At 41.5% G+C, this 12,861-nt stretch overlaps 1 protein-coding gene across 1 annotated transcript in view; it reads right to left on the bottom strand.

Moving 5' to 3' along the window:
• Positions 1–5,178: 5,178 nt before the first annotated feature.
• Positions 5,179–12,861, bottom strand: part of SLC25A13 (solute carrier family 25 member 13) — a 136,330-nt gene continuing 128,647 nt past the window's right edge. The window contains exons 16-18 of the mRNA XM_014603112.3: positions 7,832–7,990; positions 7,446–7,536; positions 5,179–6,415 (exon numbers count right to left, since the gene is read on the bottom strand). Of these exons, the coding sequence (XP_014458598.2) occupies positions 6,226–6,415; positions 7,446–7,536; positions 7,832–7,990 (440 nt within the window). The 3' untranslated portion in view covers positions 5,179–6,225. The remainder of the gene's footprint in view (positions 6,416–7,445; positions 7,537–7,831; positions 7,991–12,861) is intronic.

The following is a 12,861-nucleotide window of genomic DNA, read 5'->3' as shown; positions in this document are numbered from 1 at the left end:
CGAAGCCAGCAAGCATAACATCCTCTCAGTAGTCAGATGGCCTCGCAAGCAGAAGGGCTTCATGGAAGATCAAGGATGATTATGAGAGAAGTTGCCAAGAGGGATATTGAGGCTGCTATTGATTGCAAGGGGGGGCGGGGGGGGGAGATGCAATAAAACAGCAGTAATAAGAGGGTCAATTTGTGATGAGCTTTGGAGGTGGTGGAAATCAAGTTTGAAACTTGATGTGCTGAGGAAAATGGAGGGTAGCAAAGGTGTTTTACCACCTGATCCTATGCTTAGTGAAATTAGTATCAGAATTTCTTTTGAGTAATAATACAGGATCAAAGCCTTGTGGAGGAAATGGATGACCTAAGGAATGAAATGGGCAGCAGCTGTGACAGTTATCTGGGAAGAGGTTGTTACAAGACCTTGTTAACAGCAGTTTCAGTAGAGAAGCCAGCTGGAGAGACTTCTGTAGGACATGAGAGAGGACAGTACTAGGTAGGTGCTGGAGAGTGTTGATTCAGCAGCATTCCTCATTGCACAGACCAGAAGGGAGTTTCCATGAATGAGCACTCTGGGTATCGCACTTACTGAGGACATTACAGGAGTGCGTGCAGTTTTGGGGGAGGGGGGGGGTGTGAGAGAGGAACAGGGAGCGAGTTAATTTTTTTTCAGAGAATGGGTGGTCAGCAATTTCTGTGGAAGAGGAAATCCTCTCCCTTGCTAAGCTTAAGACAAACAGCCAATATTTTAGTCAGTTTTGTAGCCCCGTTTATAATATTTGGCAAGTATTGCAAGCTAACCCTGCATCTGTCAACCATGTAGCTGAAGATTTAGAAAGACAGTGACAAATGGAAGGTCATGAAATTTATGAGATGTTATTCCTACTTCTGGATTCTTAACCACTTTTGTTAAAAAATCCCGTATAAGAAAATGGATTTGTCAACCTTCCCATTAGGTCAGAGCAAGATTGCCCAAAAACTTCAGGTTCCCAGTGAAATGTAACAAAGCAGCACATAGTCCTGGCAAAGGGAGCGGGACAGAAACTTCAGCAGCAAGCAGTGTCTCTGTCGCTGTGAAGGAATAGTTTCTCGTCAGGTAAGCAAGGTGCTTTAGTGACAGTAGTTAGGTACACAGTGAGCCTGCCTCATTGGGTTTTGGGGGTGGAAAGATGGCAATAAATTAAGCCTTTCTTTAGAATGTAACTGGGGCAGTTGGAATGAACTTTGCAAGTAGTTTAACTACTGTGCCACAAGGAATAGCACAAATAGTGGTTAAAAGCCCTTATTAGCACACATTTAAAATATCGCCTGTGCCTAAAAAGTAACAGGCACCTTGATAACATCCTCATGGTGAAGCATTTGCCAAGTGGCTTTATTAGAGGCTGCCCACTATTCACAGTAAGAGCTGTATACTGCCCCTTACTAAACAAGAATATTGTATATCATGTAGTTAAAAAATGCAATTTGTTCCAATGCTGATCCTAGGTTATTTACTATGTTTAAAGCGCCCTGGAGTGTTATAAAGTAAAAGTGTCTCAAGGTCTACATATTCTAAACCATTAAATAATTTATGGATAATCACTAGCTTTAAAAAAATTGTTTTCCAGCTTAAGCAATGATGGTAAATATTTCAGCTGAAAACACTGAAGCCTGAAATTTACCATAACTTTTTATCTGAAGTGGCATATTCCCTCTCTTCCCTCCTCAGGACCAGTCAGTCAGTGGGCCTAGTCAGTGCTGAAGAGATGTGTGGGGAATAATAGAACAGAAGCAATATGATCAAGTAGATAATAGGGGAACACCCTGGCAGGCTAGCCATCCACCCGTAAGAAATCTGTGGAGTGGTTTGGTGGTTCTGTATTTTTAGTAGGGTTAGGAAAACTTGCCTGACTTATTTTGGAAGCCTGTGGTATGTTTGCTCACAAAAAAAAATGTCCCTGCAAACTTTAACAAGAAAATGCTGCAGTTACCGGGCCAAAAAGACAAACAAAAAAAGTCCTAGCTCTGATGTAACAAAATAGCTGTTATAAGTCAAACGTGTTGGAAACATCCCAGCAGATTTCATGCTGATGTGTAGGGTTGTCAACTGATAACTCTTTTTTCAAGGGCAAGTGCTGTAGAGTAAATTGGACTGCAGAATGCAGGTGAGGTTACAAACCATGTCATCCCTGCACATTCCCATCCAGGAACCCAGAGTACAAACATTAAAGGCTCTCTGTTTTTTACAGAAATCTTAACAAGTTCTTAGTTTGAAAGTTCATATCACATGCATCTGAATAGGGCATAGTAGATACCACTGACAAAGGTCTCTGGATGCTACTAGAAAATATTTAGCAAATCCATACAGGTAAGAGTGATTGTATGCAGAATATCTTGCTTTGTTTATAGTGCAATTGCCTGATGAATATAGCCAGAAAAAAGGCAAATCTGAAAATTCCCTCACAAATCTGTCTGCCTTTGCTCTTGTACTTGCCATGAGGTTAGCAAAATCCATTCCTCGGTGCTCACAGCCTTGTGACAGCCTATCTGACTAATCATGTTGAGTCCTCTATTGAAGAACTCTTGCCCCCTGGGCTGGGAAAGTGGTTAACTGTAGTATAAACAGAGATAGAGGGCATGTTACAGCAACCCGCCATGACCAGTGGGGTTGCTGTAAATTATGGTTTGTTTCTCAGACTCCAGGTGATAGTTTGCCTTCAAAATTAAAAATAAAAATCTGTGCAGGTATCATCATTCCTTTTTAAAAGTGGTTGTAAACCCTGCCTTTGTGCTAGCACATATACATCTCAACATGGGCATGGAGGGAGTAGCTCCAAAGACAAATGGTTCAAATCCTTCCCAGTGAGGCTTTAAAAGTTTGCAATTGCCAGGAGTTTTTAAACACGTTGCATGGGGATCTCGCCATCAGGCACTAAAATAAATGCTGCATTCTGTGTTCAGAAAATAATTTCTTCCTGTAGCTGTCTGGAGTCTTCACATTTGTTCTCATCAGCAAGTGTGTACGATGGACAGTTAAGTGCATAGCTTAATGAGGAGTAAGGTTTAAAGACAGGAGCCATGTCAAATTGCTTGTAGGTCTGCAGTGTTGAGTACTGGCAGGTCCCATTCACAATCACTTGTTACCAGGGGAAATGAATCTTGGGGCAGTAGAGTACAGGGGAAGGGAGTTTTGTGTTTTTTTTTAAATCAGAAAGATAGTTGTATTTGAGAACTGGAGTACAGTGTGCCCCCCTGAAAATCTCTCATCTGCAGAGCTTGTGAAGTGCAAACACCAAATTCTATTGCACCTGTTAGGCACCTATGTAGACTTCCGTGCTTAAGCTGATTCTACCTCAGGAGTGGCCAATCCGTCAGATGCATGGGTGGCATGTGGCAGTTCAGGGAAGGGACAAGCAGCACAGTGGCAGATACAGCAGGAAGCAGAAAGAACAGGAAATGGAGCAGAAAACACAGGGAAGAAAGCAGAGCAGCAGATTACACAGGGGGAAGGAATTGGAGTATTACTCAAGAGAGGGTGCAGGGGTAATTTGTAGTTCATCTGCCAAAAAGGTTGCCCCTTCATTCTATTATCCTGATTGAATTCCTAAAAAACAGTTATGCAGAAGGTGGGGAGGTCTCTTCACTGCTGATTTGTGACTCACTCTTCAGGTTTGATGATGGTGTGCTACACACAAGTAGAAGTAGGAATGGACTTTTCAGGATTGAACAGGGTGGAATAGAATTGTGTTTAGGTGTCTAAGTCAATTTAGGTGCCTAATAGGTGGAAGAGATTTTGGCCCTACCTGTTGATGGCTAGAAATGGCATTTAGAGGTTTGCTTCTGGGAACTGGCTTGTAGGTAAAGTAGATATGCATTAGAACAATGATCCAGGGGAACAGCAAGGGTTAATTGATTTCTAAAAGTCTGTTTGTGGCAAAGTTTCCTTCGAGGCCTACTGTGTCTGACACAGGCAAGCAGCAAGCAGACACACAGGCTAGAAAATTGAAGACATCTACCACACTGTTCTATAACAGAGATATGGGACTCTGCCATGTTGGCCAGGTCACAGTGACCAGTTGCAAAGCCCTTGGGATTTCCGCTTTTGTGAACAGACTACATTAGGAGACTGGTAAATAACCAAATTAGGATGTGTGCTATCACTGTGTATCAATAAAATTTGCCTATTATTGAAGAGAGAGGTCGTGTGTTTGGGTCCACCCAAAACAAGGTATCATAAATCCAGTGCCAACATCTATAGAGGCCCTTTTACACGTGCTCTGGGAGTAGGGCAGGGGTGGCGGGGGGACAGTGCTTTCGTTAGAGTGGCTTCAAGAGCAGCTCTAATTAACACACTGCAGCATCTCATGCACCAGTCTCCCTGCGCTTTAAAATGATGATGGGGCGCTTGAATTAAAGCTTGTTTGATTAATCAAGCCTGCTCCAACACACTATAATTACAGCATGTCCGAGCAGCCTCTGTGCTCGTGCACAGGCACCCTATAATTCTAAGGAGTCCAGTAGTGACACTGGGGAAAAGAGAGCCTCTTGGCTATCAGTTTCCCATATGGAATTACAACCTGACTATAATCTTGCTTTTTAAAACACAGGGATAGTCCAGAGTACTCATCCCCAGCAATCTATTTCTTTAATTTCTAGGAAATGTGAACAAGGCTGAGAAAGCCATTTTCTATAGCAAACCAATACAACACAATATATATCCATTTCTACTGGGCATTTATATCAGTTACAATGCAACAACTATTATGTCATATGCTTAGTTACAAAGGCATAACACTTGAAATATTTCTACAGACTTGCTGGCAACAAGCATCAGAGACAAAAATGTATATATCCAGCATTCTGCCTTTGTAAAGTTTAAATCGCCTTGCTCCTAAAAGGCATCATTCCAAGAGCCCCGCTTTTACTAGAGCTAGCTGTTTAAAACCGCAGAATAACTGTGAGGTTTCAAAGTGAAGAATGTTTGAGACTTAACTCAAAGAATACTTATTCTTGAGCTACATCTGTACTAACACATTTTTCACCTCATGCTCCAGGGTTGTTGCGACTCATGTAGACTTAAGGAACTGTGTTCCTAACCAAACTCCATAAATGCTTTCATGGCTTGGTTGAACTTAGACAAGAAATAAAGTATCCAGCTGAATGGTACACATTAGATCTGCTGTACAACTGGCATAACAGACAACAATATATGTCGCATTGTTTGAAAGGTTTATTTCTATCTTCATAAATAGTACCCTAAACCTTGCACAAGGCACCACAAATTAGATGAAGTCTTGTGTTTTAGAATGTTTTAATCTTTTGAAGTAAATGAGAATCTAAAAACAAATATTTGCCAAATACAAGCCAGCATTTAAGGCAGGTACCGTAGATACAGTGCATGGGTTTTTTTCTCCTTAAATTCATTTATTCAAAGAAGCAGCATTTCCTAGAAGTGCATCATACAAACAGGAATCCAAATATCAGCAAGTCCATGGTAGGCACCCAGTCTTGAAGTTTCATTGTATATGTCATAAAATGCCAAAAATACCTCCATAAAGTGCAAAGACTATGGACAATAACACTTTCTTCCCAGCATTTTGATACCAGTAACATAATACAATGACTAAACATTTATAAATGTGATCTCTATTACAAAAAACATGTTTCACATAAAAGCTTCATAATACAATCCAGAAAGAGAACTTGTGCGTGTACATATTTAAAAAGTTGAAACTGTACTATCAGACTTAGATACTCTGTGTGCATAATGTACATATTATATTATTTTTAACTACAAACACGCACTAAGTTTATGACTATTTTACATGTGCCATCAAAATCATTCTGCCTTGAGCACCACGATCTCCACTGAGTATACTGAAATGATAATGTGTGATATCCAATATGCACCCACTTCGACAATATAATCCTCATTTGAATGTTACCTGTAAAATCTTATTCTTAGCTTCCACGCCCAACCCTCCCCCACAGAGTCTGATATTAGTGTCTTGCACACATAAGCACATGTCAGATGTGGACAAATACATTCATGGTCCTGAACCCAAAGAATAATTTTAAGAATTTCACAGTGATCTGGTTAAGGAAGCACAAAGACCAATGATTACACTTAAGAAGAAAACTGCCTTAAAACTCAACTGAAGCTTAACTGATATATGATGAAAAGCTAAAGGAATGAAATATTAGACTGATCAGAAAGTGGCTCTTTCCCAACTAACAGCAAAAACCTACAGCTGTAATTTTAGGTCTTGCTGACTGCAGCAGCCTGTGAGGTATGTGGCGATGGCTTAAATCGAGGTAGGTAAAGTCCAAATTTGTTTTCAATGCCTGCAAATGTGGCCACTGCTAATTTATAACCACCCACGTGGTCTGGGTTTGGAGCAGGTAGTGTGATCCTTGATTTGGGAACTGGCTCCGATCCAGCTGGTTTTCTGTAAAATAAAATGTAAAAAACGTTAAATTTCTGTAGTATAAAAAGCGCATACACCAAAATCTCTAACAGTTCCATGTATAGTATCAGAAGTCCTACAGCCACCTGGCAGAGAGGTATAGTATAATGCAACGAGAAGATATTTTTAAAACGTTGTCGTGCAGTTAACTGTTTGCATTCTTATCAAGATGTAAGAAAGCCGGGGAAATTCTGTACTGCATCAATCAATAAGGCTGCAGTGAACTGATGTCACACCCTGGATCCAGGACCTACAGTTTCACAGGGCGGGGGTGTTAATCTTCATGATGGTGGTGTAATCAATGTCCTCAAAAGCTTATAATATAAGGCTGCCTCAAGACAGTTGGCTTTTGTTGCATTTGATGCAACTGAAACAATATTTAATAATGGGAATTTCAGATCCCCTGTGCTACAAACAATCACAGCTGCACATGTGCAAGTCATATTATTTCAATTACTTCACTGACATCTATAGCCCTCTTGACAATATCAACAGCCCAATTACATGCAGAACCCAACAGACTGAATGAGGGTGCATTGTTCTCTACTAAGTAAAGCAGCTTGGAGTAAAGCAGAACTCCCACTTTCTACTCCCAGTTCTCCCATTCATTCATAGAACCCTAGAAAGTTAGGGTTGGAAGGGACCTCAGGAGGTCACCTAGTCCAACCCCCTGCTTAAAGCTTTGTCTAGCCAGGTCTTAAAAACCTCCAAGGATGGAGCTTCCACCACCTCTCTGGGCAACCTGTTCCAGTGCTTTATTCTTGCAGTGATTCACTCAGGATTTCCTCATATACTTGCATGGGTCCAAAAATGTAAGGGGTACTGTCCTTCTTGTGAAATGGGTATAAAAAGGCTTTTCTAATTCACAGAAGTGTGGCAATACTTATTATTTCCAAAACCTTACTTTACTCATAAAGCTTTCTGTAACCAAAGGTCTTATTAAAAGGGCAAGGGGCACAAGGGTGAACTCCTGTAGAACCAGGGCCCAAAAGATAAAAATAGATATACTTACACTCCCCCAAAATCAACGTAAAACCACCTCTGCAGCAGCTCATAAGTCACCAGAGTTACACCAAACTGAGGGGAGGATCTAAACACACGAGCTTAAAAGAAAAACAAGACTGTATGTGACTAACAAAAGCTACTTATCAAAGCAAACTGGCTCCTGCTTCCTCAGCATTGTTTTACACCAGCAGTCAACAAGAGTTTCCATTGGCAGGTTGAAATGACCTAGCTTGGTGGGCTGATGCTAGGACATGGTTGCTATGGCTGCTTATCCCTACCACCAGGCACAGAGGAAGGGCACCTGCCAAATCTCCCCAATACTGAAGCCCCCCAGCTCCATGGGCCAGATCCAGCAGCTCTGTAGGCTGTAGGTTTCCAACCCGTTATACGTACCTCCAGCTCCTTTCCACAAAGCTTTTGGACCTTCCTCTTGCAGGATCTTGACAAAGCAGTCTACAACACCACTGTAAGTGGTTTGTCCAGCGCGAGCTGCCACCTGTAGCCTTGTCTTTATAACATCAGCAGGAGTCACTAGAGAGGCTGCAGGCATGCCTAAGAAGGGGAGTGTGGTTGGGGGCAAAACAAAAATCAGACAAGTATCCGTAACTGGTTACACATGTAAATAGTAATGCTCAGACTGAAGCTAAAGAGCCACCTCTGACTCTTCAACTTATCACCAGCAGTACTTTGTAGAAAGTGTTGGAAAGGTGTTGTATGCATCAGGCATGTCTTTTCTGCAGTCATGAATAATACCACACATGCTCTGTCTCTGTCATTAGTTTCTTTTGAACTGGAAATGCATTTGGTACAGTTCACCCACAGTGTGTATGCACGTGCATGCATGTATTAGCAAGTCTTTGGTTACCACTGACTGCTCATGTAGCCCATGAGCTAGTCATTACTGAGATTCACTATAACGTACTTTCATGGCAAGTTAACTATGCCTTTCATTCTTGTATCTGAAAAATGAACACGCACGAGCCCTTGTGGAAATGACTTCACTCTAAATAACTATCGGGAGATGCACAGAGAAGTTTTCAGGACAAACCAGAAGCTTGTATAGCTAATATAATCAGAGTTTTTGGAGGTGATGTCGATCTTTCCCTTTCCTTTTGACACCACTTTGTGGTTGCTGGCATTCTCACTGCACAATACACTGGAAAACACGTTCTCACTCATGCTCACGTACACCTTAAATAATCTCATGCAGAAATGTCAGAGAGAATTTTGCACACAAATCAGCAAGATGCGGAAGCTAAGGTTTGAAAGGGTTCATTTTTCTCATTTGGAATTGCAGTTTTCAAAGGACAATGTTTGGAGGAAGATTTAAAATTTACCCTGGCAGATGATCAGAATACAACAAATATTGAAATACCAATGAGTGATATTTCTAAAGTCATTCCTATCCTAACCATTGCTGTCCATGTTTAGATTTTTTTTTAAAAAGGCAGTGAGACTGTATTCAGAAGACACTGTCTCTTATGGTTTTATTATTTTCCATTCTGCATCTGTTCCAAACCAACTTGGTCAGACACAGATGCATAAATCTCCTTTGCTTCTTTTTAGGCTTAATAATTCTGTAACAATTTCTGTCCAAACCAGCATGGTCTGGCTTTAAACATCACCACACCTTCTAGCAGGCTGCTCTGAAAAATATGAGCATAAATATGTACATGTCACTAAAATGAACTCCTCCTGCTCTCCATAATTCCAGCTAACACCATGCATGAACACACGTACCCACCCTAAAACTCGCATTTGCAAAAATGGTAAGCAAAGGCTAAAACAAGGTTTCACATGGACCAGAAATGCTGAATTTCTCCTCTGTGAGATATATCTTAGTTTTTAGTTAAAAGCTAGACTTCTATCCTTCAAATTTTTCAAGGAAAACCAAAAGATGTACTTAGAAACAATTCTGCTTGCTGTACGATGCTGACCCCCATCTCCTTATTCCCCATTTCTTATTCCTAGGGATATTTTGCAGCGAAAAACAAGAGCCAAAAATCTTTAAGATCTATTTATGAAGCACATGAGACTTTGCAGACACGTAGGCTGCTTACAGACATTAAAAAAAGACAACAAAAATGGTGCTTTACTTTAAACTCAGTGCGCTCCCACACCAAGCCCAACACATGCCCAGAAGAGGCAGCGTGTTAGTTGGACCCAGCTCACTCAGCATCTATATAGACTGGGCACCTGGGGGCAGAAGGGGGGGAGGGGGGGGAACAGGGGAGTTGTGCTTTTATCTAATAGCTGAGTGAATCAGCTATTAGATAAATGTGCTAAAAAGCATCTGATCTATATAGACACTATGGAGCCCAGTTGTAGTAATGTGCTGCTTCTGGTAAAACTCAGGTTTTTTTGTTTTTTAACATCTGCAAGCAGCCACCAATACTTACAGGTCTTTGCCCTGAGGAGCTTACAATCAAGATTAGATAAATTACACCACAGGAGATGACATTAAAAAGGGCTGACAGAAGGATAAGGAAATTGGGGGGGGGGGGGGGGAATTAAGATGCAGCAAATTAACTAGAGATCCTTTAGCTGACATCACAAACATCTCAGCTGCAAACACTGTAACAGACTGAGACGTTGGGTTAAGGAACAAGCAGCCAGGAGCAGATCAAACCAAGGATTTCTGCATGTGGACCTAACAAGAAACAAAGAGGAGAGAAATACAGATAACACAGGCCACATGTGAGAAACACGCACAAAAGATGCACATGTACATTCAGGCACCTTCAGTTTAACTGTGCAAGGACCACAAAGTGTGTGCACAAGCCTTCCACAGCCAAGTTGAATTCAGGCACATTTTTGGGTGCACAATTCTGAAAACATAACATTATGCACTGTAAGTCGAACTGGCTCTAAATACAATGAGCCACGTCCTCAGCTAAGGTAAAGTGGAGCTAGACTGCACTTGAGCATGTTTGGCTCAATATTTTGGAGGTTTCCATATGCGACACATTAACAACAGAACCAACAGGTAGGAATTCTCTCAGTTCATGCCTCATCCCCCAGTTCTTGCAGTCCTTGTTGAGCACTTTCTGGTTACTAGCGTCTCTCTAATAAAAGGAATATTGCTTTTGTGAAGTGTGGTGCCTCCTAGTCCCGCTCTAGACTGCTCCATATGATGATTGTCATGTTGCTAATACTGTACATTAATTTGCTAATGCATGTTGAACTGGAATGGAATTTAGTGAAAGTACTGGATAAAATACATATTATAGTTGGTTTCCTAAACCATATCAGCAACTATAAAGACCGCTTCTGTGGCTGAACTTCAGAGACAATTATCTCAGTCTGCAATCACCTGACAATGGCTAGAAAGAGAAAAATACTAAAATCCAAGAAATGACTTGGCTTAAAAAATACCAGCTTATATTTCAGGTCTGTAAATCAGATCTGAAGTTCAAAAATTGTTTTGTTCCATTAAAATGGGTTGGAATTAGCATGAGTTTAAATCCATCTTTTTTGGCAATTTTTTGTAAAACATCAGCTATTTGATCAAAGATGATTTTACCGGTGCCAGCTCAATTCCCATGGACTACAAGGCACTGCAAAAAGAACAAGTACAAAGAGCTGAAGGTATGTATACCCTTCAACAAGACAAACTCCCTGCTTGGTATGTTTGTGCCATATCTAGCTGCAAACGTCCAGAAGCTTCCAGGCTGCCTGAAGTCTTGGGTATACAGAAATCCTGGTTTACACAACCATGCATCTTCAGGAGGCAAGTAAGTCCCCTGCATAGCTCTCTACAGCTAAAAGTCCCCAGGGAGAGGAAAGCCTAAAATACAAAACTTGTTACCACATTCTAAACTTGTCACCTGCATCCGCTGAATTAATTTCTATTCCTCTTCCTTCTAACCCACACTCACTTGGGCTTTGCAGCCTGCAGTACTTACAACCCAGGAAGGCGGGAACTCTTCTGTGCTGCTTATGGAAGTCTATTTGACTATAAGCCACTAACATGAAAAGAAAAAAAAAGCTGTTACAAGAGGTCTGCCGAGAGTCCTCCTGATTGTTATAGCTTTATCTATGGTCCTTTCAACAACCCCAGCACATGCTCCACCACTGCATGTGTTCTCGAAGGGAAGGCATGCCTTCCATTGGGTCCACAGCACAGATCCAGCCTGTGGAGCTGTCATCAGGCCCATGAGGCTTCTCTCAGCCTGGATGACCCCTCTCTGGATCTAGCCTGTGGAACTTGTAGCTGTGACTGCCAGAGCTGCTATTTTGATACATACCACTACCCAGTGGGTTAATGCTGCTTCTCCTCACCCTGCCTTACCTACTACGGAATTTCTGTTTTTCAGTCGCTTTGGGAGACTAGCATTTCTTGCAGTCAGCAACAGGAAAAGTGGATGCCAGCTGCATCAACCAGCTCCACAGGCAAGATCTGGAGGTAGGTTGTCTGGCCTGTAAGAAGCCCTACAGGCTAGATGACCTACTAGCATAGGGCCTGCCAGGTCATTTTAGCTTGCCATAGGATGGTGGAAAGAGGAAGAATAGAACTTGACAATCCCTACCCTCAGCAAGACCAACATGTCAACAGGTCTGCAATGAAAATCCAGGAACTATTCTAAGAGTCTGGGCCCCCTAATTAGGGCATGAGCTGAGCAGCAGGCACAGAGGTATGTCTGAGCTAAGAAAGGACATCCTTACATCCATTCTCTTTAGTGCTGACACTGGTCAGACTAAATGATCAGTACAGTCACAAGCAGAAGACAGAACTGTCAGTACTACAACACGAGTGCCTACATTTTCAGTCCCTGCCTTTCAGGAGGACAAAATAAGCCACAAGGATTGTCTACTGTCTTTTTATTTTTCTTATCCTTTGTGCATATCCCAGCATCTGATTTTCTGAGCAGATTCCCAGGCAGCAGGCGAGAGAGAAAAAGCAGGGATTTCTGATCTGTGATTCCATACAAACTCCCTCTTAAATGCAACACAGCAGGATGGAAACAGGCCTATATAATCTGTCTTTTCATTCTATGCAAAGCAGAGGGAAGTCTTTTTCATGACTATTACATTTCTATTATAGGTTGTAATAATTGGGATTCAGCTATTGGACAGATTTTTTATTCATGATTTTGCTTATGCTGCCTTAAGTATATACTGACTTAAGGTAACTAGGGATCAAAATAATCAGAAATATTTTCATCTTTTTTTTTCTACATGAAAGAGAATATAAAACATGCATGCACGCACCCCCCCCCCCCCCCCCCAGATGCTGTGTGGGATACTGTGGTCAATGACTGGCTTCTACTGTAGCAGAAAGCCCCCTTTTCCCCTTGCTTGCAGTTGCTCTCTCTTCCTTGGATACGTTTTTCCTCTTCTACCTTTTCTTCCTTCCTCTTTCTTTCACTTTAAGATAAGGAATTGTGTTTTAAAATTTGTATCTCCCCTTGTATTTTGGTATT

This window comes from Alligator mississippiensis, chromosome 5 (assembly GCF_030867095.1).
Source record: "Alligator mississippiensis isolate rAllMis1 chromosome 5, rAllMis1, whole genome shotgun sequence".
Lineage (NCBI taxonomy): Eukaryota > Metazoa > Chordata > Crocodylia > Alligatoridae > Alligator > Alligator mississippiensis.
The sequence above is the reverse complement of the archived record's forward strand: the minus strand, read 5'-3'. Positions and strand labels throughout refer to the sequence as shown.